Raw genomic sequence first — 23,597 nt, forward strand, 5'->3', positions numbered from 1 at the left:
CTCCAAAAATGTTGGACAAGTTCACAACTCCACCAACAATATATTAGTGTCCCAGTTTTCCCACATTCCTTCCAACATTGATCATTGTCCTTTCTGGTCATACTGGCCACTTTGAGAGGTGTGGGGTGGTACCTCAGAGATGATTTAATTTGCATTTCTCTAATAATTAATGATTTAGAGCAATTTTTCATATGACTATAGATCGCTTTGATTTCCTCATCTGTAAATTGCCTTTGCATATCCTTTGACCATTTGTCAATTGGGGAATGGTTTGGTTTTTCTTTAATTTGACTCAGTTCTCTGTATATTTTAGAACTGAGTCCTTTGTCAGAAATACTAGTTGTAAATATTGTTTCTCAGTTTACTACATTTCCTTTGATCTTGATTACATTGGTTTTGTCTGTGCAAACGTTTTTTAATTTAATGTAATCCAAGTCATCTAGTTTGTTTTTAGTGATATTCTCCATCTCTTTCTTGGTTATAAACTGCTTCCCTTTCCATAGATCTGACAGGTAAACTACTCCTTGATCTTCTAGTTTTCTTATGATATGGTTTTTATGTCTAAATCTTATATCCATTAGAATCTTATCTTGGTATAGGGTGTGAGGTGTTGGTCTACTCTAAGTTTCTTCCATACTAACTTCCAATTTTCCCAGCAGTTTTTATCGAAGAGAGAGTTTTTATCCCAAAAGCTGAACTCTTTGGGTTTCTCAAATAGCAGATTACTATAATCATTTCCTGCTATTGCACCTAATCTATTCCACTGGCCCACCCCTCTATTTCTTAGCCAATACCAGACAGTTTTGATGACTGATGTTTTATAATGTAATTTTAGATCAGGTAGGGCTAAGCCACCTTCTTTGGCACTTTTTTTATTGAATTCCTGGAAATTCTTGATTTTTTATTTCTCCATATGAATTTACTTACAACTCATTAAAGTAATTTTTTGTAATTTTGATTGGCAGGCCACTAAACAGGTAGTTTAGTTTTGGTAGAATTGTCATTTTTATTATATTAGCTCAACCTATCCATGAGCAGTTGGTGTTTGCCCAGTTATTTAAATCTGATTTTGTTTGTGTGAGAAGTGTTTTGTGATTGTTTTCAAAAAGTTTCTGTGTCTACCTTGGCAAATAAACTCCCAGGTGTTTTATATTGTCTGTGGTTATTTTGAATGGGATTTCTCTTTCTAGCTCTTCCTGCTGCATCTTGCTAGTCATATATATATATGGAAAAGTTGAGGATTTATGAGGGTTTATTTTATATCCCGTGACTTTGCTAAAGTTGCTAATTGTTTCCAGTAGTTTTTTTAGATGATGTTTTGGGATTCTCTAGGTATACCATCTTGTCATCTGCAAAGAGTGAGAGTTTTGTCTCTTCTCTCCCAATTCTAATTCCTTCATTTTCTTTTTCTTCTCTTATTGCTGAAGCTAACATTTCTAATACAATATTTAATAGTAGTGGTGATAATGGGCATCCTTGTTTCACCCCTGATCTTACTGGAAATGTCTCTAGCCAATCCCCATTGATATAATGCTTGTTGATGGTTTCAGATAGATACTTATTATTCTAAGGAACAGCCCATTTAAAAATCTTATTAATTTAATATAAAAAAACAGCATACACAGAGGGGTGATGACTACTTTAGATGTCAAAATTCTAAATCAACCTAAGTCTAAATCAACCTAAGAGCCAGATGTTTTAACTCTTGACTATTCTTATGAGATTCAATGTTGAAGCAAATAATTTTACCTTCTTATTTCTGTCACATTGACTATTAAACTGAATGCTTGTTAAGTCTATAAGAGAAGTACAAATTTCACATATCCATAGATGTAGAACTGAGACACAGAGAAAATAGTAACTTGCATAGTTAAAAAAAGTTAGTCAAAAAGTATCTGCAATGGAATTTGAATCCAGACTGCAGACCCAGTTGACTCTATCCATTATGCCAAACTGATTCTCATGAAAAGTACTGTGTGAAATCTCAAATGGAAGAGTTCACTGATGATTGGTCAGTGAAAGGATGTCAAGGAATAAGGTAATATCTAAGTAAAAACTTGAATATGGGAAGAAATGTATAACAGATGGGAAATAGGAGAGAAAAAGGAAGGCATCCCAGATAGAAGCAGAAAAAAAAAAAACCCAGTACTTGGTAAGGAGAATTGTGAGTTGTCTGGTTTGACAACAGTTTCCTCTGATCTTAACAAAGTGAGAAATATAATATGATGCTAGAATGTGGGATCCTTGAAAGTCATACAAGCAAACTGGACCTTATGACTACAAGGTAGGAAACAGAGAACTGCTGAAGTGTTTTGAGCAGAGTATCATGATCCTATTTAGTCAGTAGTAACATGTAAAGAATGATTTGGAGGAGAGAAATTATATAGGCAGGAAGAAACTCAATTAACTAATTAGGAGAATGATAACTAGCTATCAATTGGTAGTTTTTCTTGTCAGTCCATCTAAGCTCTAGCCTCTCTGCTCACTGTCCTAGCACATATGCTCATTCCTGTCTCTCCAATTTTGTTCATAAAAGCACATCTTTAGTAGTAGAGACCATAAAGTCAAATCTATTCATTTTACAAATGAGAAAATTGAGACATGAAAGGTTGTTATTTGCCCTGAGTCACATAGCAATGTAGTAAGTTTCTGAGTTACGGTTCAAATCCAGGGTTTTTGTGTTTGTGTTTTTTTATTCCAAGTCTTGTTCCCTATTTACTATACCATTGTCATCTGTGCACCAGTCAAATTTAATTATCCTTTATTCTTCACATTAAGTTGTGTTCTCATAATCTTATGTCTTATATAGATCTAGAATGATTTTCTCTTTCTTATTCGTTGAATTTCTATTTATCATTTAAATCCTAATTCAAATGCCAAGTTCTCCAGGAAGCCTTCCCTGATTCCCTTTCCCAATCCGTGTCAGTAATAATCTTCTTCCTTAGAACTCACACAGAACTAATATACACAATATTATGCACTTTAATTATCTATGTTGATTTATTTTCCTTTCACTAGTCCATAAGATCTTAGAAAACAATATGATTTTATGACAATGATTTTCCCCCCATAGGGATCTGTTTGTACTAAGTGTTTAGTAAGTGACTGCTGCTCTCTCTCTCTCTCTCACTCTCTCTCCATATATATATATATATATATATATATATATATATATATATATATATATATATATAATACATATAAGTATATTGACAATCAAGACAATGTAATCTTTATAAATAAATGTGATTACATTAATATCAAATAAATGCCATCTTAAATAATTATCATGTTTATAGCAATGACAAACTACTCCATTTTTGCCATTACATGGTAAGACTATTTTTTAAAGTTGTAAAAAAGATAACTTTTATTCTGACATGAAAATAGATTGCTTTTTTGTTTTTGAATTGGCATGATTTTAAAAAATGATTTCTGAGTTCTTATTTCTATAAATTTAATTTATAAATTCTTGTAGAATTTCATAATTGATGAAACCCCCTTCAAAACTAAATAAAATAGTTTATGAACTGTCTCTTTATGATGACAATTCCATTATGACTGGACTGAATTTGAAAAGGAAGATTCATGCATTCAGTGAAGGCTATCCCCAGTAATAATAGAGAGGTGTGAGACTAGGGTAAAATTCAAAGCCTTTTTAAGATTCGTGTGTTTGTTGTTTATATCAAATCAGTAGGTTTTATTGCCACAGTTAATTTATCTCTAACAAAATTCAATTTCAGTATTTTAAGGAAAAGCATTTGTGAAACATTGAAAAAAGAGGCTTTTTGAAAGCAAAAGTTCTCCCAGAGAATAATATTAGATAATAGAAATGGAAGGAATTCCAAATACATGGGTTGAATTTTGTGCAAGAGAAACATAAGCTTCAAAAGAAAGAGAAAAGTGCTAGTTGGACCCAAGGGGTGATTTTTTTTTCAATATGTCTCTTAGAAACTTTTATTGATACCTTTTATTTTTTTCTATCACACTCCTTTCTGATTTTGTCTTTTAAATTTTCCCTTCCAGTGATCTTTCTCTTATAAGAAAAAAATAAAATAATAGTTAAGCAAAAACAACTGATTCATTATTTGTACTTTTTTAGTATGTACAAAATGACACATCCATACCACAACAAAAGGAGATATAACTAAATTTCTTCAGTCCTTCCCTGGGGCCAACATTGATCAAATCATCATATTCTTAATTCAGTGAGGATTATAAAGGAAAATTCACCCAGATTTATGTGTTTGGGATCTTGAGAAATAAATTAAGTATATAGTATCCTTAGGGTATTTACGTAATTTAGGGTAGTTATAATGTTTAATCTAGAGTGAGTATGAAGTCACAAGCCATTGTGTTAAATTCAGATAGAAACAATCCCTGCAGGGTGCATATTAACTTACAAAAACCAGAAATTAACATTACATTCTTTGTATTTTATTTTATCATTTTTTTTCCCCAATTCACTTAAGAGAACAGAAGAGCATCTGGTCTGAGGGATATACTAAGTATAGTCTTAAGCAAAAATATTTTATCATAATATTTTAGCAATTTGTTCCTTTGAATGTATTTCATAACATGTACAGAGGAATTAAAATTTAAGTGGATATTTTACTTTAGTAATTAATCTTGTTTATTATAAAAAGTAAAAATATAATTAACATGTGGATATCCATGTTAACTTAAAAATGATGTCAGACTAGTTGATACTACTCAAGTTCTTCTGTATAAAAATCCAATGGACCTAAATAATTTGTCTACATATTTCCATTTATTTATTCCTTTTCTAGTTTCTCTCATAATTTTTAATTATCACCAATGAGAATTAATACCATCAAAATAATTTATGGATGAAATAGCTTTCAATTCATTGTTATTTTTGCCCTCCAAAAGTCTCTAAATTCATGTCAGATGTACAATATTTAGACTATTTTTATGAATTTCAGTAAATTCTGATAAAGGCAATATTGGAGTTTGATAATGCTTTCAACTTTCTCATTAGCAAGGAGATGAAGAGGTTATTCTTTTACCCTGAGTGGTTTTTTTGTTTTTTGGTTTTTTGGTTTTTCATTTTTTTATTTTAAGGCAATGTGATTAAGTGACTTGCCTAAGGTCACAGAACTAGGCCATTATTATGTGTCTGAGGCCATATTTGAACTCAGGTCCTCCTAACTCCAGGGCCTGTGCTCTATCCACTGTGCCACCTAGCTGCCCCTTCCCTGAGTGTTTTAATTAAATTTTTTGTTAAATAATATACAATAAATGAATTTCATTAAAAAGAAACAGTTACTGAAATCATAGAATAATTTTAGAAGTTTATCTCCACATTCTGTATTCTTATCTTTTATAAAAAAGATAATATCATAGAATATTTAAAGTTTATAAAACTCTTTACCTTATTTGATCCTTATAAATATCCTGCTAAGTAGGTATTTGAGAAAAATTAGGGTTGCATAGTCAGAGGCAGAATATGAATTCAGGTCTTTCTAACTCTGTCCATTGTACCACTTAGCAGCCTTAAGATAAAATGGACATACCACATGAAAGAATGATCCAAATAACTAATACAAATCAAAACAACCCTGAAGTTTTGCTTCAAGATGACAAAGATGACAAAAAGATGGGAATAGTCAATCTTGTGGAATGACTGGAAGGATGGCTCATAGTGCATTGTGGGTCGAGTTTTTGGAAGAAAAATTAGATTTGGAAGAAAATTTACAATTATGTGAATAAAATGATAAAATTTTCATACAGATTACACTACTAGGTTTATTTCCCATTGAGACCATTTATAAGAAGAAAGTTTTCATATGCACAAAAATAGCATCACTTTTTTTTGATGAAATGGTTAAGTAAATTATGGTACATGAATATTGTAGCAGCAAGAAAGGACAAATGTGATCAACAGAGAAAAGCATGAACTGATGCAGATTGACATAAGCAGAGCCAAGAAAACAATATATACTATGATTACAAATGTAAAAGAAAAATAACACAAAACATTAAAAGTGAATGATGTAAAATTAGCAAAAGCAAGCATGGCTTGAAAGAAGAGTTATGAAAATACCCTCCTACTGCACTCCTTTGCAAAGGTAGGAGGTTCACAAGTGCTACACATTGCACATAGTAGACATTTTCAACATATAATTAGCATGATTATTTTTTCTCATCTGTTTCATATTTTGCCTTCAAAATGTTATTTTCTATCTAGAATGATTCTCTGAGAGGAAGAAGGAGAGGGAAACTGAAGAAAACTGATCACATAAACTATATCAATTAAAACCTTTTTTATAAAAAATGTGAAGATGGACAAAAAAGAAAAACTAAATTTCCTAATTTAAACTGGTAATGCAAGTTTAGAAATAGGTGATGTGACAAATGAGTTCACACATTGCATTTTATCTGACCATTATTTCAATTGGTCTCTACAATATTCTCATCAGAGATGATTTCCAACTTGAAAGTCCCACTAGCTTTGGAATATTCTATGCCTACAGAGAAGGGTGTGTCCATCCCAATGTTATATATATATTTTTTTCACTACAGAAGGAGAATAAATTTCCTGAGGCTCCAGGAGAAAAACAGTACAGAAAGGAGGACTGTCTGTCTTTAGTACTCATGACAAATTTGTTTCTTTAATTTTTTTCTTTTAAGATACATAAAACACATTTGCAACTCGTTTGATAATTCCCTTTTTGGGTCACTTTCCAATGCCATAAAATTATTATTTTTTGGCAATTCACATTTTCACCAAAGCATAATTCACATTTATCTTATTCCTTAGTTTTAACATTTCACTGGAAAAAGACTTTTGAGAGATGATTTTAATTGGCAGTTTTCCTACTTCTATAGAACTTTTTGAAAATTGAGTCCTATCTAAGACATATATTAATGGCAATCCACTTTTAAGTAATTCATATCAGTTTTTTTGGAACCAGAAATGTCAGGCTATTTATTATCATACAGGCAAACTATTTGGAATATGTTTAGATATATCACTATGGTTTAATGGATAGAGCATTGAATGTGGAATCAGGAAGAGACATTTACTAATTCTGTGACACTGAAGAATTCATTCAGCAAAACATTCAGTTTCATCATCTGAAAAATGCAGATAACAATAGCATCTACCTCCCTAGGACTGTTGAATTATGATATTTGAAAATATCATGAACATTAAAACACTATAAATGCTAGGTATGGTTCCTGTTATATACCCATACATTTTCATAAACATGGACTAACCAAAGCATATATGTGCATATATGTATTTTTATTTACTTTTTTTTCTCTCTTATAGATAATGTATAGAGGCTTCTACATCAATCCTTGGTCTTGGCTATATTCAAAGAAACTTATTTCAAATTTGTGTCTCAAGGTCTGTGGACTTCCAGTTTTAACTGTTTTATGACTCTATATTTCTTTCTTACATGCTTTGAAATGGTCACATGAGCTCCTGAGGAGTGGTATTTGCACCATATCACCTTCTATTCACAATGGCACTTTAGGAGATAATATTCAAAAGCAATTTAAAAAATTAATTTAAAAAATGAATCTTATTGTGAAGGTTCGAAGAAGTTTTCGAACACTGATCCTTCTCTTAGCTACCTTCTGCTTGGTAAGCATTGTCATTTCTGCTTACTTTCTCTACACGGGCTACAAACAAGATGTGACACTCATTGAAACCACTGCAGGGGCAGAATGTGCTGACCTCAAACTTCTACCCTACCGGTCATTGGAGTTGAAGACAGTCAAGCCTATTGATACATCAAAGACAGATCCAACGATTCTTTTATTTGTGGAAAGTCAATACTCTCAGCTTGGCCAAGATATCATAGCCATCTTGGAGTCCAGTCGCTTTCAGTATCACATGGTCATTGCTCCAAGCAAGGGAGACATGCCTCCTCTTACTGACAGTGGCAAAGGAAAATATTCTTTGGTTATCTATGAAAATATTTTGAAATATGTTACCATGGACTCATGGAATCGAGAACTTTTGGAAAAATACTGTGTGGAGTACAGTGTTAGCATAATTGGTTTTCATAAAGCCAATGAGAATAGCTTACCAAGTACAAAATTAAAAGGTTTTCCCCTAAGCCTTTATAATAACATTGCCCTAAAAGACTGCTTTGTAAACCCTCAGTCTCCTTTGTTGCATATTACCAAAGCACCAAGGGTTGAGAAAGGTCCACTGCCTGGTGAAGACTGGACTATTTTCCAATTTAATCATTCAACTTACCAACCTGTTCTGTTAACAGAATTACAGACTACAAAATCCCTTGAAGTTCCCTTATCCAACACCAATCTGTATGCTACAGTGATTCAGGATTTGGGGCTTCATGATGGAATTCAGCGTGTCCTTTTTGGAAATAACTTGAACTTTTGGCTGCACAAGCTCATCTTCATAGATGCCATCTCTTTCCTGTCAGGGAAGAAGCTTACATTGTCACTGGACAGATATATCCTTGTGGACATTGATGACATCTTTGTAGGCAAGGAAGGAACAAGAATGAATGTCAAGGATGTAAAGGTAAGGAAAAGTCATAAACTTTTTTTCATTGTTTCATCAGTATAAAAATATTAATGAGATAATTTAGAGTTAGCTGAAACTAGAAGATATTAAAAACACTCACAAAACAATTGGTTGGAAAGATATCACTATCTTTGTTTTTCATTTTGGACAAAATATCCCTTAATAGATGCTTTCTTGTCTGTATTCTTGGAAAGAGGAAGACTCATAGAGAGCCTTGAACCTTCTATTCTTCCTTTTTATTCATGAAGCATTGTTAAGACAGTCCATATTTTTTGGAAGGGTATATTAGAAATATCCAAAGGATAATCTTTTTTCTTCTTTTCTTTCTTTTTTCTTCTGAACCTAGCTAGGGTTAACAGGAGAACAAAGCAGTAACCCCCCTCCACAAATGTTTAAGAACCTTAAAATGCACAAACTGCCTTGCTTCATTAATTCATTGGGAAAAAAAAGATTATGAAATTCTTGTATGGAGCCTCAATACTAGGCATTGAGGGAAGCATAAGACATTAGCTCTATCCTTGAATATTTTTAAAACCAAGATGGATGATAAGACTTGTCAATGAATAAATACAATGCATCTAATAATATTACAATTTCCTAAAAGGGCTACCAGAAAAGTACTTTGAGATCAGATGTGAGGAGAGATTACTATTGGCTCACTAATGACAAAGGGAAATGTACATTTGTTATCTATGAAATTCTTTTGAAATGTTACCATGTTACCCTGTTACCAAGGACTCATGGAATCAAGAACTTTTAGAAGAGGACTATATGGAAGCCAGTCTTAGCATATTAGGTTTCATAGAGTCAATGAAAATAAATTACCAAGTACAAAATTAAAAGACTTTTCTCTGAAACCATTAGAATACAATAACCCTAAAAACACTTTGCTTCTCTGTTGTTATATAATTGTTAATGTACCTTTATCCTCTTTGGAAATTAATAGAGGAAGTAGTTATTGAAGCTTGTCCCTGAAGGATTTCAATAAAATGGTAAATAATGATCTTATCAAGGCATAGGGAATAATATGTTCAAAGGAAAAGAGACAAGAAAGTATATGCCAGGTTCAGGAGAAAGAAAATAGACTTATTTCAGTGGAGCAGAATCAGTGTAGAAGAACAACAGAGTTATGTTGAAAAACATGTAGCATGTGTTTATAGATTTGGAAATTGTTCTTAACAAGGGAGTCTGCCATGTATAGAATTGGAAGTTGGATCCTAGTCTAAAGAAATACAGCAAACATGAAGTTGAGTTGTTGTTCCAATGTAATGTTCTTTGAGAAGGTAGAAGCCAGGAAGGAGTTATATGCATGTCATACATGACCAATGTATATGAATTTCTGACAGCCCACTTCATATGTGTGCTGTCTTCCTACATAATCTCTAAGATTCTTTCTTTAGTACAGGGAACCCTAAAGTGATTGACTCTCCAAGTATACCTTTACATGACATTCCATATGTATTCTGACTAGAGTTGCATTCTATAGAACCACCTTTGCCTTATATCAATTCAGTAGAATTTTCCATGTGAAGTATGTCTCTCTTAATTTTTTACTCAATTTTGTTTTTTTTCCAACCCAAATTCAAAAGTTTGCACTTATCCTTATAGCATCATATAAATGGAGTTGAAAGATATGTTCAAACTTAGATATGAGTTTGCAAAGTAAGGAATAGATGAAATATAAGTTATTTGCTGCAAAGTAAAATTTAAAAATATCCAAAAAAAAGTCCCTTAAAAGACTCTATGACCTAGTTTGAAACTCATGGTAATGATTCAAAATATTCTTTTAAATCTCTAAATTAATATTTCTATGGGCCATCTAAATGCTTCTTTCTATGGAACAGAAAATGCCTATCTATCATACTCCTGCCTGTGGTTTGATTTTTTTTTTTTATGAGATGCAGACAGGATATAAGCCTGTTATTTTATTATGTAAGGAACTCCTATTGGGAAAGTCCATCCTTCTATGTAAATCAGCAGCTAATCTCTCTTATATTCTGAGAGAATTTCCTGAAGTACTGAAGCTTTGGTTATTTGTCCATGGAACATGGAAAATATGTTTCAGAGATGGCACTTGAACCTAAGTTACTGACTTGGTGGCCAGACTTACCATTCATTTTGCTTCTTCTCATGATATGAGGGGTGGCATTTTATGTTTCCAATGAACATTTAAACATTAAACCTTGTTTAAAATAACAAAATGCTCTGTGCCAAGAAGATTGCATTTAATTAAAAAAAAAAAAACTATTAGAAGATTGTGTGCAGTCTCCGCAAATTACAAAGCAATGTATTGGGGGTAACAAATAAGATACAGGCATTATTATTAAGGAGTTAACAATCTGGTTGCTTTAGATTTAGAATATTTCATACTTTTGATGTTTTATGATTGCCTCCAAATCAGTAATGTTGATCACCTCCTTTATTCCCTGCTAACTTTTGTGATTTTTATTCAAATTCCCCCATATAACCTTTAGTAAAAGATCTGCCTAATAGCTCAGAGGTTTTTCTCTGGTTCATTTAGTAATAAAGGAGTATCAGAATGCTTCTTTCATTCTTGCCACTTACACTTCTACCTTCTTTTAAGGTCATCCATATCAGCTATCATTTATTGTATAACTTCTTTTGTTCAAGTTATCCTTAGTAAAATTGTTACAGTCAATTTTCACTTACTACTCATATTTCTGTTGCTTTTTGCATGATTTGCAATTTTAATTCTTCCAGGATGTTGACATGCCATTATTCACAACCACATAGTATTACCACTAAAATATTGTGCTAAAAGAGATAGATTTTGATGACAGCTAAGAGCTTGGGATCACTGTCTGACTACACAGTTTTATGCATACAATCCAACCCCATCTCCTTGTTCCACTGAATCTTAGACCAAATTCTTTGCTCTTTAGTGACATCCAAGTAATATATACATATTAGTTTATATAGTTCTTCTGATATGAGAAAAGTAATAGTCTTTATCCTTGAGTTAATTTCTTAAACTGTATCTGATTCTCAATAATACATATAAAGGAGACATAACTAGAGATAAGACTCAAACCTCAAACTCTTCAAAGAAACATAGGTTTGGACATGGGGAAAGAACTTTGAATTCACTTAATCTCTTTTGACCTCCTTTGACAGCAGAGAAAACAGGCTCAATGAAGTTATGGGATTTGTTCACACTGGCCGAGCTTAGTCCCCTGACTCCAAACTTACTGTTCTTTTCCCTTTCACCACACTAATAATTTGATTCTTTCCTCACCCTCAAACCACAATCCAATCAAGTTTTGATTTTAGTTTTTACAATATTTCTTGCATCCATTCCCCCTCCCTTTTTTTTAACATACTGTAACCATCCAAGTCCTCTCTTATATTTGATTAGGCATCTAGCTGTTTTTTCTTATTTTTTTATTTCTTCTTTATGGTTGGTGGCATAACTATATTATCCTTTAACAAACTGTAAAATAGGGGCGGCTAGGTGGCGCAGTGGATAGAGCACCAGGACTGGAGTCAGGAGTACCTGAGTTCAAATTTGACCTCAGACACTTAAAAATTACCTAGCTGTGTGGCCTTGGGCAAGCCACTTAACCCCATTTGCCTTGCAAAAAACTTAAAAAGAAACTGTAAAATAAATTTTTCAGTGATTGATTTTGCACAGATTTCAAACTCTATGAACCTTGGTTTCCTCAACTCTAAAATGAAGGAAATGGACTAGTTGGTCTCATAAATTTTATCCAGCTTCAAAATTTATGGGAAGTTTATGTTGCTGGATCAATGCCATGTAATACTTTATCTGTGCCCAAAATATCACTTTTGTAAATTAAATTGAATTTCCATATAAAATTAAGTGCCATATATAACATTTGGGCATTTTTCTAATTTTGTCATATTTTCTTTTCACATAGAATCTGAATGCATGAGTATTATAAATAGATATACTTCTCAAAGTTCTACAAATAATCCTGAGTACAGAGTTAGGATGGTATATGAGAGATATACTATATGAGAGATAGACAAGGATGTAACAGGATGATAGTGCTAATGTTCTTTTAAAAATGTAATTTTTGGTATTTAGGATATTGCCCTTCATTAACTTCTAGCAAATGGTATATATATTAAGCAAGTCCTTCCTTCATTAAAAAATGGCCAGTTACTTAAGATTGACCAATAATTGCTAGAGAAAGTGTATAAATATTCAAATACTCTCTTAGCCTGATTTAAATGAACTATACCTTGGTTATCACCATAGGAAGAACATTCACAATTTCGAAGAGGGAAATGTGCTTTTAGTACTATCAAATGTTTTTTTTGGGGGGGGGAGTGTTGTTGAAGTAATGCACTAACAATGATTCTCATAGTTTTAATAGCTTCCCATATAGTATAGCTGAAAGAATCATTGCACAATGAGTAATAGGAATCAGAGTTGGAAGGAAACTTGAAGGTCATCTTATCTCATCTTAAAGATAAGAAAGTCAAGAAAGACTGTGACTTTTTCAATGTCAGAGGTAAATAACAGAACTGGAATTTGAGCCTTGATCCTTTGATGATGAATTCAGTGTTCTCTCCTTTTACAATAATCACCACACTGCACCCAAATACTGTTCTGAATACTCAATTTGTAAATACAACGTTGTTGTTATTCAGTCATTTCAGGTGTGTCTGACTTTTTGTAACCCTCTTTGGAGTTTTCTTGGCAAAGGACTATTCTGATTTATCATTTCCTTCTCCAGCTCATTTACAAATGAGGAAACTGAGTCAAATAGGGTTAAATGACTTGCCCAGAATCACACATCTAGTAAGTGTCTGAGGTTTGATTGAGCTCTCAGAGAAACCTTCCTGACTTTAGGCCTGGCACTCTGTGCACTTTACCACCCAACTGTTCAAAAATACAATGGCTTCTTTCCCCTTCGCATTGACCAAGTGATCATCACTTTTCCTAAAGATTTTCCTAAAGATATGACCATGTTATTTATGCTCCTATTCCAGTGACTCTATAACCCCTAGCACTAAATATGAACTCTTTTGTTTGCTATTTTAAGTCATTTATAACCTAATCCCAACTTATTTAGCCTTATTGAGCATCGCACAGAATACTTAACGCTGCTGCTACTACTGCTACTGTTATGACTATAACTGCTGCTAGCTGGTTGGTATGTAAGTAGCACTTTAATGTTTCCAAAACTATATGGGTTATCTCATTTGGTCATTGGTTTGAAAAGAGGGTATGAAAGAGAGTATGAAAAGAGTAATTACAATCCCATTACCATTCATGAAAAGTGACTGAAAATTCATACCTTAATGACATCTCTTCACATATTCAAATAGCTAAATAAATCTATGATCACCTGTTTTGCTTCCTCTTGACATCATAAGAATACCACTGGAATATTTAAATTTGCCATTGCTTTCCCCTTGTTCTTACCAATCCATCTTCTTTTTGCTCATGTTTTTCTTTTAGTGATATTCATGATATCACTTCTCTATAAATCTTTGTCTCTAATGTTTTGGAGAATGCTCATATCTACCATATACCTCTATATTGATCTGTAAGTGATTCTCAATTTTAATTCTTCAAACTATTCCAGAATTAACAGCTTTCCAACATTTAAAAAGGACACACCATTGATTCATATTGCATAAATCCCTGTAAACACATTTCCTTGCTCTGTATAACCTACTAGTTAACAGGTTTTATATTTTAGAATTCTACTATGTTTCAGGTTGCTTTGGGGATATCTGTAGCAGGTGCTACATAATCTAACTGTAATATGTGTTAAATGACAGTATCTTAAATTATTCTGAAAGCTGAGGTGATGTGTGGGGAGTAAGTGTCAAAAGAAGAGCGAATCTAAATCTTCTCTATTAATTATTTTGCCTAGAAATCATGTTCTGTTCTACCTATTCCATCAACTGACTTTTATTCTACTAAAAGTGTTTTATTTCTTGATGACAGTGTGTTTCATGATCGTAAGTATTTGGGAGGTGAGGTCAAAGGTTTTCATAATTTATATCTGGCATTAAGAACTCCTCCTTATATGACCATCATTTTTCTATAAAAATTGTTAAATAAGAAACTTTCAGATTAAAATTAGCTTCTAGGCAAGATTTCATTTTCCTTAGCATTTTAAAACACTTGCTGTGCAAATCAGCATTTATTTAGAGAATGAACTTCCCAGAATGCATTGGTGTTTCATATAGGCTACCTAATAATGAACAGAAAATTCAAATTAGAGTACAGGTTAGTCTGCCATAGTCTAGGCCTATAATAATTACTGAGAATTACAGCAGACCTTCAATATACCTGGGGAAGGATGTAATTAAAAAGACATGAGTAAGTTAAATTTAAAAAGTTGTCTCAGTAAGAAATGGAAACTTATGAGAAATGGTCTTGATAAAAGCATGCAACAAAACAATAGTGTGATATTACAATTGCTTCAGATGGGTGATAGCTAGAGTAACACAATCACAATGCATCCCTTTATTCAATTTCTTTGAAATCTTAATTCTCATAAAGCCTCACTTGTATTTAGTTAGGTATTTTAAAAGTCTCATTGAAATTATAAAACTATCTTCTGATCATTCAGTGGATCTCTGCTCTTCTTTGAGAATATTGGATCTATGAACTGGCTACTTAAAGTCATCAGCTTGCTTTATTGTAAGCTTTGTTCAGATGAGAAGTTACAGGTTTTTTGACTTTGTTAGGATAATCTTCAAAAATGCAGAAATATTTTCATTTATAATTAGAGAAAATTAAATGACTGCCATAACAGTATAATTTTGATGGGAAAAAAATCAGGCATAATCAAACGTCAATGAAATCAGGATGGAAGATTTAAATTTGGTTGTACGTTCTAGAAGCTTTCAATCTAAAAAGTCTTTTTAGGGGTATATGTATTTCAATCCATTTTGATTCAGCAGTTGAATATTTTAAAAAACGATTTTTTTTTGTTTTTTATTCTCTGTATTTCTCCTCTTTGCCTTCCAGAAGACCAGATCTTATAACAAAGAATTGTTTAAAGAGGAAGAAGGGGGGGGGGGGATCAGCAAGACTAATCAACATATCAAAATAATCTGATATATTATGTAATGTTTCTCATTTGTAGATCCCCAGATCTACACACAGAGATACAGAGACACACTCAAACACTTTCACATTCAAGCATCCCTTCAAAGGAACTGGAGGAGATGACTTTTTTATCTCTTCTTTGTGAACCTTGTTTTTTATATTTTCATCATATTCAGTTTCCATTTAGTAGTCATTGATCACATCATCTTCTTGGTTCTGTTTACTTCAATATTCATCAGTTTGTTTAAATCATTCCAAGCTTCTCTGAATTTATTAACCTTTATCATTTCTTACAGCAATGTAAAAAATAACATCACACTCCTGTAGCATAACTCTTTATTCATCCTTAAATCTATTGTCATACGTAATAAATTGCCACAAATATTTTGTTTTATGTGGCACTTTTTTAATGAAAGATTTTATTTATTTTGAGTTTTATAATTTTTTCCCTTATTCTTGCTTCCCTTCCCCCTCCCCTCCACAGAAGGAAGTCTGTTAGTCTTTACATTGTTTCCATGGTATACGTTGATCTAAGTTGAATGTGATGAAAAATTATATCCTTAAGGAAGAAAAAAAAGTATAAGAGATAGAAAAATTACATAATAAGATAACAGGGTTTTTTCCCTAAATTGAAGGTAATAGTCTTTGGTCTTTGTTCAAACTCCACAATTCTTTCTCTGGATACATATGGTATTCTCCATCACAGATAACCCAAAATTGTCCCTGATTGTTGCACTGATGGAATGAGCAAGTCCCCATGTTGCTGTTAGGGTGTACAATGTTTTTTTCTGGTTCTGCTTATCTCACTCAGCATCAGTTCATATAATTCCCTCCAGGCTTCTCTGAATTCCCAACCCTCCTGGTTTCTAATAGAACAATATATACATATACCACAGTTTGTTAAGCTATTCCCCAATTGAAGGACATTCACTTAATTTCCAATTCTTTGTCACCACAAATAAGATTGCTATGAATATTTTTGTACAAGTGATGTTTTTACTCTTTTTCATAATCTCTTCAGGATATAGAACCAGTAGTGGTATTGCTGGATCAAAGGATATGCACAGTTTTGTTGCCCTTTGGGCATAGTTCCCAGACCAGAAAGGTTGGATGAGTTCACAGCCCCACCAACAATGTAATAGTGTCCCAGATTTCCCATAACCCTTCCAACAATGATCATTGTCCTTTCTGGTCATATTGGCCAGGTGTGAGATGTACTGCAAAGATGTTTTAATGTGCATTTCTCTAATAAGTAATCATTTGAGAAATTTTTTCATATGACTTTGGATCACTTTGATTTTCTTATCTGTAAATTGCCTTTGCATATCCTTTGACCATTTGTCAACCAGGGAATGTTTTTCTTTTAAATTTGACTCAGTTCTCTGTATATTTTAGAAATGAGTCCTTTGTCAGAAATACTAGTTGTAAAAATTGTTCCCCAATGTACTACATTTCTTTTGATCTTGGTTACAGTGGTTTTGTCTGTGCAAAAGCTTTTGAAATTTAATGTAATCAAAATTATTTAGTTTGTTTTTAGTGATGTTCTCCATCTCTTCCTTGGTCAGAAACTGCTTTCCTTTCCATAGATCTGATAGGTATACTACCCCTTGATCTTCTAGTTTGCGTATAATATTGTTTTTTTATGTCTAAATCCTGTATCCATTTTGATCTTATCTTGCTATAGGATGTGAGGTGTTGGTCTAATCCAAGTTTCTTCCATACTAACTTCCAATTTTCCCAACAATTTTTTTTATCAAAGAGAGAGTTTTTATTCCAACAGCTGGATTCTTTGGGTTTATCAAAAAGCAGAGTACCATAATCATTTCCTGCTACTGTACTTAATCTATTCCACTGGTCCTATGTGGCACTTTTCTATATGATAATTACATTATTGTGGCATACACCCATTAGTTTATTCTCCAGGACAAAGGGCATGAACTAAGCAGTTTTGATGCTAACTCTGTGATTAGGCCTGGGCAAGATTATATGTAGATAGACATTTTTTCCCCTTTTCCTCAGGTATATGGCATAGTGGACTGAGTATTGAACCAAGATCAAAAAAGACTTGCCTTCAAATCTAACTTTGGACAATTGTTAATTGTAGGACTCTTGGTGAGTTATTCATTTAGCCTCTGACTGCCTTATCATTTCCAAAATGGGCATCATAATAGTACCTACTTCCCTGAACTCTAAGAATAAATTGAAACACTATTTACAAAGTTATTAGCAAAGCTTAAAATTCTATATACATGCTAAGCTATTACTATTATTATCACTTAGAGTTCTATACTTAGCTCCTTATCTTCTATAAATTGAATATTGAGAGTTACAACATTATACCTCAGGAATAGTGAAGTTAAGCATCTACAGACTTCATATGAAGTTGTTGCATTTGTTATTAATTGTAATTGTCTTAATGCCTTTCCCACAACTGATTTCCTGAATCTCATTTGCTTTTTATCAGAAATACCATCCTATTAAAAATGTAAGCATCAAATGAAAAGATATTCCCACACTATTAGGCATTGGTCTGGTTCTTATTATCTGTCCTATCCTGGTTTATTACATAAAAGGATGTTTTAGAAGAAAATTTCAAAAATGTTTGCAGGGTTGGAAAGTAAAACCATTGATGAAATACATCTAATGATTTACAATAAAAAAGGAAAGGGGAATGGCTATTTGATTAGACAAAAAATAAGTTTCTAGGGGTGGATAGGTGGTGTAGTGGATAAAGCACTGACCCTGGAGTCAGGAGTATCTGGGTTCAAATCCGGTCTCAGACACTTAACAATTACCTAGCTGTATGGCCTTGGGCAAGCCACTTAACCCTGTTTGCCTTGCAAAAACCTAAAAAAATAAATAAATAAGTTTTTACTTACTATCAAAGGAGACAAATGAAACATTGAAGAATTTCATTGTTATAAAGGGCACAAGATGGTCAGATCCTTTCAGTGATCTCTACTCTTTTCTCTTATTTACTTAAATTTAGACAGTAGTAGAATGTAAACCTTGGAGTGAAGGTATTCTTTCACTATTATCTTAGTATCTGCAATGTCTAAAACAGGTTTTTTCACATAGTAGTTATAAAGATAATTATTTTTTATTGCCATTTTGATGGATGGTGCTATGGTGTATTCTTTTGGACTTATTTAAGAATAAATACATGAATGAATTTCTTTTAACTTACTCAAATGAGTAACTATCATGTAATAGAGAAAAAGGAATTATAGAAGTTCCTGGTCTAAATCCTGTAATTTATTTCATAACCCTTTTTTTCTCTCATAAATTCAGAACTAGAATTATGGTTAATGAATCTGATTAAAGAAAAGTCCATTGATTTAAATTGAACTATTTAGTTTTTAATCCTTTGAATAATCTGAAGTTACCATTTCACTAAAGTTGTTAAGGTATTAATTCACAATATGAAATAGATTCTTTGGTTGCAGACTTTAAGATGACTAAAATAGCAAATAATAAAAATAAGTTTTGTTTTGTTTTGGTTGTTTGGGGATATCTGTGGAACAGCATTTATTGTTTACTATTTTGCTGGATCCATGATCTCATTAGTATCCATCAGCTCCTTGCATTGTTGTTATGACCATCTGTTCCCTTTTATCTGATGTAATTTGTGCCCTTTCTTTTCCTTGTGTGTCCATCCTCCACATGGTAGAAATACTTTCTCTGAGAGTTTTAGTATATCAATTTGACATTCCAGCTATTTATCTGTTATTTCTTACTCTTACTACATGATTGTCTTTCCTCCTTTTGGGGGTACACACGTCTTTAAAGAAACCATTTAAAACAATTCTTAACATAGTCATTGCTGGCAATGAGTGCTAGTCAACACTTTTCATTTTATGGGAATCATTTTATGTTCCATGATACATGGTCAAATAATGTTAATGGGAAAATAAGTGTTAAAAATATGGATTTCAACCGATTTCAATCTCAGATTATTAAAAATATTCTAACACTCAAAACAGAATTCTGTCTTAGTGAGTGAGTCCTAAGAAGCTACAGGAGCTACATTTTGAAAACCTTTTTATTTCACATTAGGATGGTGTTTCTTTTTTTTTAAATATTTTTTATTTATTTGTTTTTCCAACAACATGCAACAGTAGTTTTCATTATTCATTTTTTTGAAAGGTTTTGAGTTTTACATATTTCTCCCTTCCTTCTTTCATTCTCCCCTTCCCCCTGATAGAATGCAATCTGATATAGGCTCTACACGTGCAATTATGCTAAACATAGATCCATATTAATCATATAGTGAAGGAAGAATCAAATCCAAATGAAAGAAGAAAAAACCATTAAAGAGAAAAAAGGCAAAAAAAGGCAAAAATTGAAGTTATAATTTGAAGATAATAAACTTCACAGTTTCCTTTCTGGATTTGGATGATATTTTCCATCACAAGTCTTTTAGAATTGTCTTTGATTATTTTACTGCTGAAATGAACAAGTCCATCAGAGTTGATCATCACTCTATGTTGTTGTTAATGTGTATAAATTAACATCAGCATCAGTTTATTTAAGTCTTTCTAGGCTTTCAAAGTCCCATCCTTTATGATTTCTTTTAGATATAGTCAGTATTATTCTATAAAGATATTGTTTTTTATCATAAAATGCAAATTTTCTTTGTTCACAAGGCCTTGATTGTAGTGCAAAATTTTAAAAGATACACAGACTTATACTTGTTTCAAAATATTAAAATAAAAATGATAGATGTTATGGGAAAATATTTAAACTATTAGATAAGACTTTAATAATGATTTCTGTTTGCTAAGCATAACAATATTAATAATGTCAATTACAGTTTCTAAAAATTTTTAAAGATACCAAAATAAATTATGAACCATTATATTTGAGAAAGGCAGCTGAGTATATTCTAGGGGAAAATTTCTGTGGCAAAAAGCAAAATCTACAGTGACTATGCTATATGTATATGTGTGTGTGTGTTTTAATGATCAGGGGGAAATCATTGATTTTTTTACTTCTAATTATTTTTAAATAGTTAGACTTTGAAAAAAAACAAATTATGCTTTTCTAAGTATCATTCCTTTTAATTTGAGACCTGAATGCAGTTCAAGTGAAATATAATCTGTATGTTTATGATTTGTTTGCATGTTACTCTTCAAAATGACATTTTAAGCTATTTGATGTCCAAGAAGCTTTATGAATTTTCCTTATAAATCTGATAAATCCATTTTTCTTTACAATAGTGCTTTGTATTTCACAAAGAATCAAAGGAATGTGAATAACAAATAAAAAAACTTATATTTTCTCAGTAATTTTGGCCTGACAGTACTCTTTCAAAAGTTTTTAGCTAGAGTGAAATTCTACTGTCTATTCTGATTTATTAGACTAATTTATCACAGAGCATTCCCAAGAAAAATTATTTAAAAATTAATATAGGTGAAGGAAGGGGATAAAATCTCTAGATGAATGTCAAGAGTAAAACATTACTTATTCATACATCCTTTCATTTATAGTTCCTCCCTTTCTCACTTTTATATACAGTTAGGTACACAAGTATATAAACAATGTGTCTCCTTTTGGATTGAAAGCAAAAAAAAATCCATAGGCACATCTATATCTTTACATTTTTCTTAATCTTATGCCCTAAAGAAAAATGAAAAAGTTCCAACTCTTTGACTTTTTTTTATAAACATTTTCTTTGAAGATTATGATTGCAAAGCAAAATTTCATTTCATCCTAAATTGCCCATGTAGCAATCAATTCTGAAAAAAAATTACAGGAAAAAGCATATCATGCTCACCTTGTATAATATACTATTGATTTTAATTCATCAAAGTTTTTATATTTCTTCTGGGTAGTCCTTTGTAATTTTAATAATATATAGATGTTGATCCCTTTCCCCCAAAATGAAAGGGAAACCCCCCAAATTCATAGGGCAGGTTGACTAATTTAGAATGTTTTTTAATAGCCAAGATGTTCTTTGCTTTTGTTAGAGATAGGCCCAAATAAAGTATTTGACAGGGAACATAGCCAGATCTTGAATTTGTTCCCTAATTTTCCATTCCAATCAGATGTTTGATGGTACTTAAAGAAGATTAAATTGGCTTTCTCCCAAAATAAAGAAGCATTCACTTCTTTGCTATTCAAAAAAGTTATCTGAGATACCACTGCCTCCTTCCTTTTCTTGCAAATGTTCCATAATAAATGTTTGCCAAATTGAACTTTATGAGATTGACATGGCCCCATTTAAATTTTGAAAGTTTATGAATGTTACAAAGTTTACCTATAATCACTGTTGAATTTTTTTGTACCTTTACCAAGCTCTCCCCAGACCACTCCAAATGTCTTTAAACAATAACTATAAACCAAATTCTATAGTGGTAGAACCCATAGAAAGACTCATCTGTCTTTCCAGCCTAAGACAATATGGAAGATCCACAGGAAGGGTCTGTTACATTGGGGTTAGAAAGAGCCCTGCAGTGTAGCCCAGACTGTGCCAGAACAAACTGGCTCCAGGCAGCCATGGCAGTTTCCAGACCTCTCAACCCAGGGATTGCCAAAGACAGCTTGAAAGGTCAGTGGGAAAACTCTGCTGCACCAGGGTGAACATAGAGTATGTCCAACATAGGCCTCAGCACAGACCCCAGCACAAATTCTGATCCAGGGGCTGGGGAGCAGGCCTGGGGAGCTATCTGGCAGGGAGCCACCTGGCAGCTGCTTTCTGAGAGCACAGCACATAGAGTGTCTCTGCTAGCCCTGAGACAGGAATCTGTGGCTTTGCCCATACCCAGATACAGGTCACAGTCTGAGCCCCAGAATCAGGAAAAGGAGCTTTACTACCAAAGAAGAGCAGGGACCCTCCTCACAGTTCCAGGACACAGGTCAGGAAAGCAGGCAGAACCTTTCATAAGACCTTGTAAAAATTGAGGCCCCTGGGTGGGGAAATGTCCCTGAAAACAGCTGCAAAAAACCCTCAAAAGTTTAGGATAGCGCACTCTTCACATTGGAAGTAGAGCCCTACCTTAACAAAAAAAAAAAAAAGTTAAAATAAGATCATAGGCTGGGGAAATGAGCAAAAACAGAAGAAAAAAAAAATTGACTATAGACAATTGCTTTGGTCCTGTAGAGGATCAAAATGCATACTTAGAAGATCATAAAGTCAAAGTTTTTGTATCCAAAGCCTCCAAGAAAAATATAAATTGGTCTCAGGCTATTGAAGAGCTCAAAAAAGATTTTTGAAACTCAAGTAAGAGAGGTAGAGGAAAGATTGGGAAGAGAAATGAAAGCAATACAGGAAAATCATGAAAACCAAATTAGCAGTTTGGTGAACGAGATATGAAAAAATACTGAAGAAAAATAACATTTTAAAAAACAATTTAGCTCAAATGGAAAAGAGCAGTCCAAAAGGTCAATGAGGAGAAGAATGCCTTAAAAAGCAGAATTGGCCAGATGAAAAAAAGAGATACAAAAGCTCTCCACAGAAATAATTCCTTCAAATGTAGAATGGAACTAAGGGAAAATGATGACTGTGAGAAATCAAGAAACAATAAAACAAAACCAAAAGAATGAAAAACTAGAGGAAAACATGAAATATCTCATTGGAAAAAAAACTGACTGGAAAACAGATCCACGAAAGGTAATTTAAAAATGACTGAACTACCTGAAAGTCATGACCAGGAAAAGAACCTACTTCATTTTTCAAGAAATTCTCCAGGAAAATAGCTCTGATAAATAGAAATTCAGGGAATTCCCCCAATCATCTCCTGAAAGAGATTCCAAAATTAAAACTGCCAGGAAAATACCCAAATTCCAAATCTCCCAAGTCAAGGAAAAAATATTACAAGCAGCCAGAAACAAGTCAAATATCATGGAGTTACAGTCAGGATAACACAAGATTTAGTAGTTTCTACATTAAGGGCTCAAAGGGCTTAGAATATGATATTCCAGAAGGCAAAAGACCTTGGATTGCAAACAAGAATCAATTATCCAGCAAAATTGAATATCTTCTTTCAGGGAAAAAGATGGAAA

At 32.7% G+C, this 23,597-nt stretch overlaps 1 protein-coding gene across 1 annotated transcript in view; it reads left to right on the forward strand.

Annotated features, from left to right (window-relative positions):
* The window catches only part of NDST4 (N-deacetylase and N-sulfotransferase 4), a 445,770-nt gene that overhangs the window by 50,031 nt on the left and 372,142 nt on the right, over positions 1-23,597 (forward strand). The window contains exon 2 of the mRNA XM_074228617.1: positions 7,301-8,530. Coding sequence (XP_074084718.1) covers positions 7,550-8,530 — 981 coding nt within the window. The 5' untranslated portion in view covers positions 7,301-7,549. The remainder of the gene's footprint in view (positions 1-7,300; positions 8,531-23,597) is intronic.

Source organism: Macrotis lagotis, chromosome 3, assembly GCF_037893015.1.
Source record: "Macrotis lagotis isolate mMagLag1 chromosome 3, bilby.v1.9.chrom.fasta, whole genome shotgun sequence".
NCBI lineage: Eukaryota > Metazoa > Chordata > Mammalia > Peramelemorphia > Peramelidae > Macrotis > Macrotis lagotis.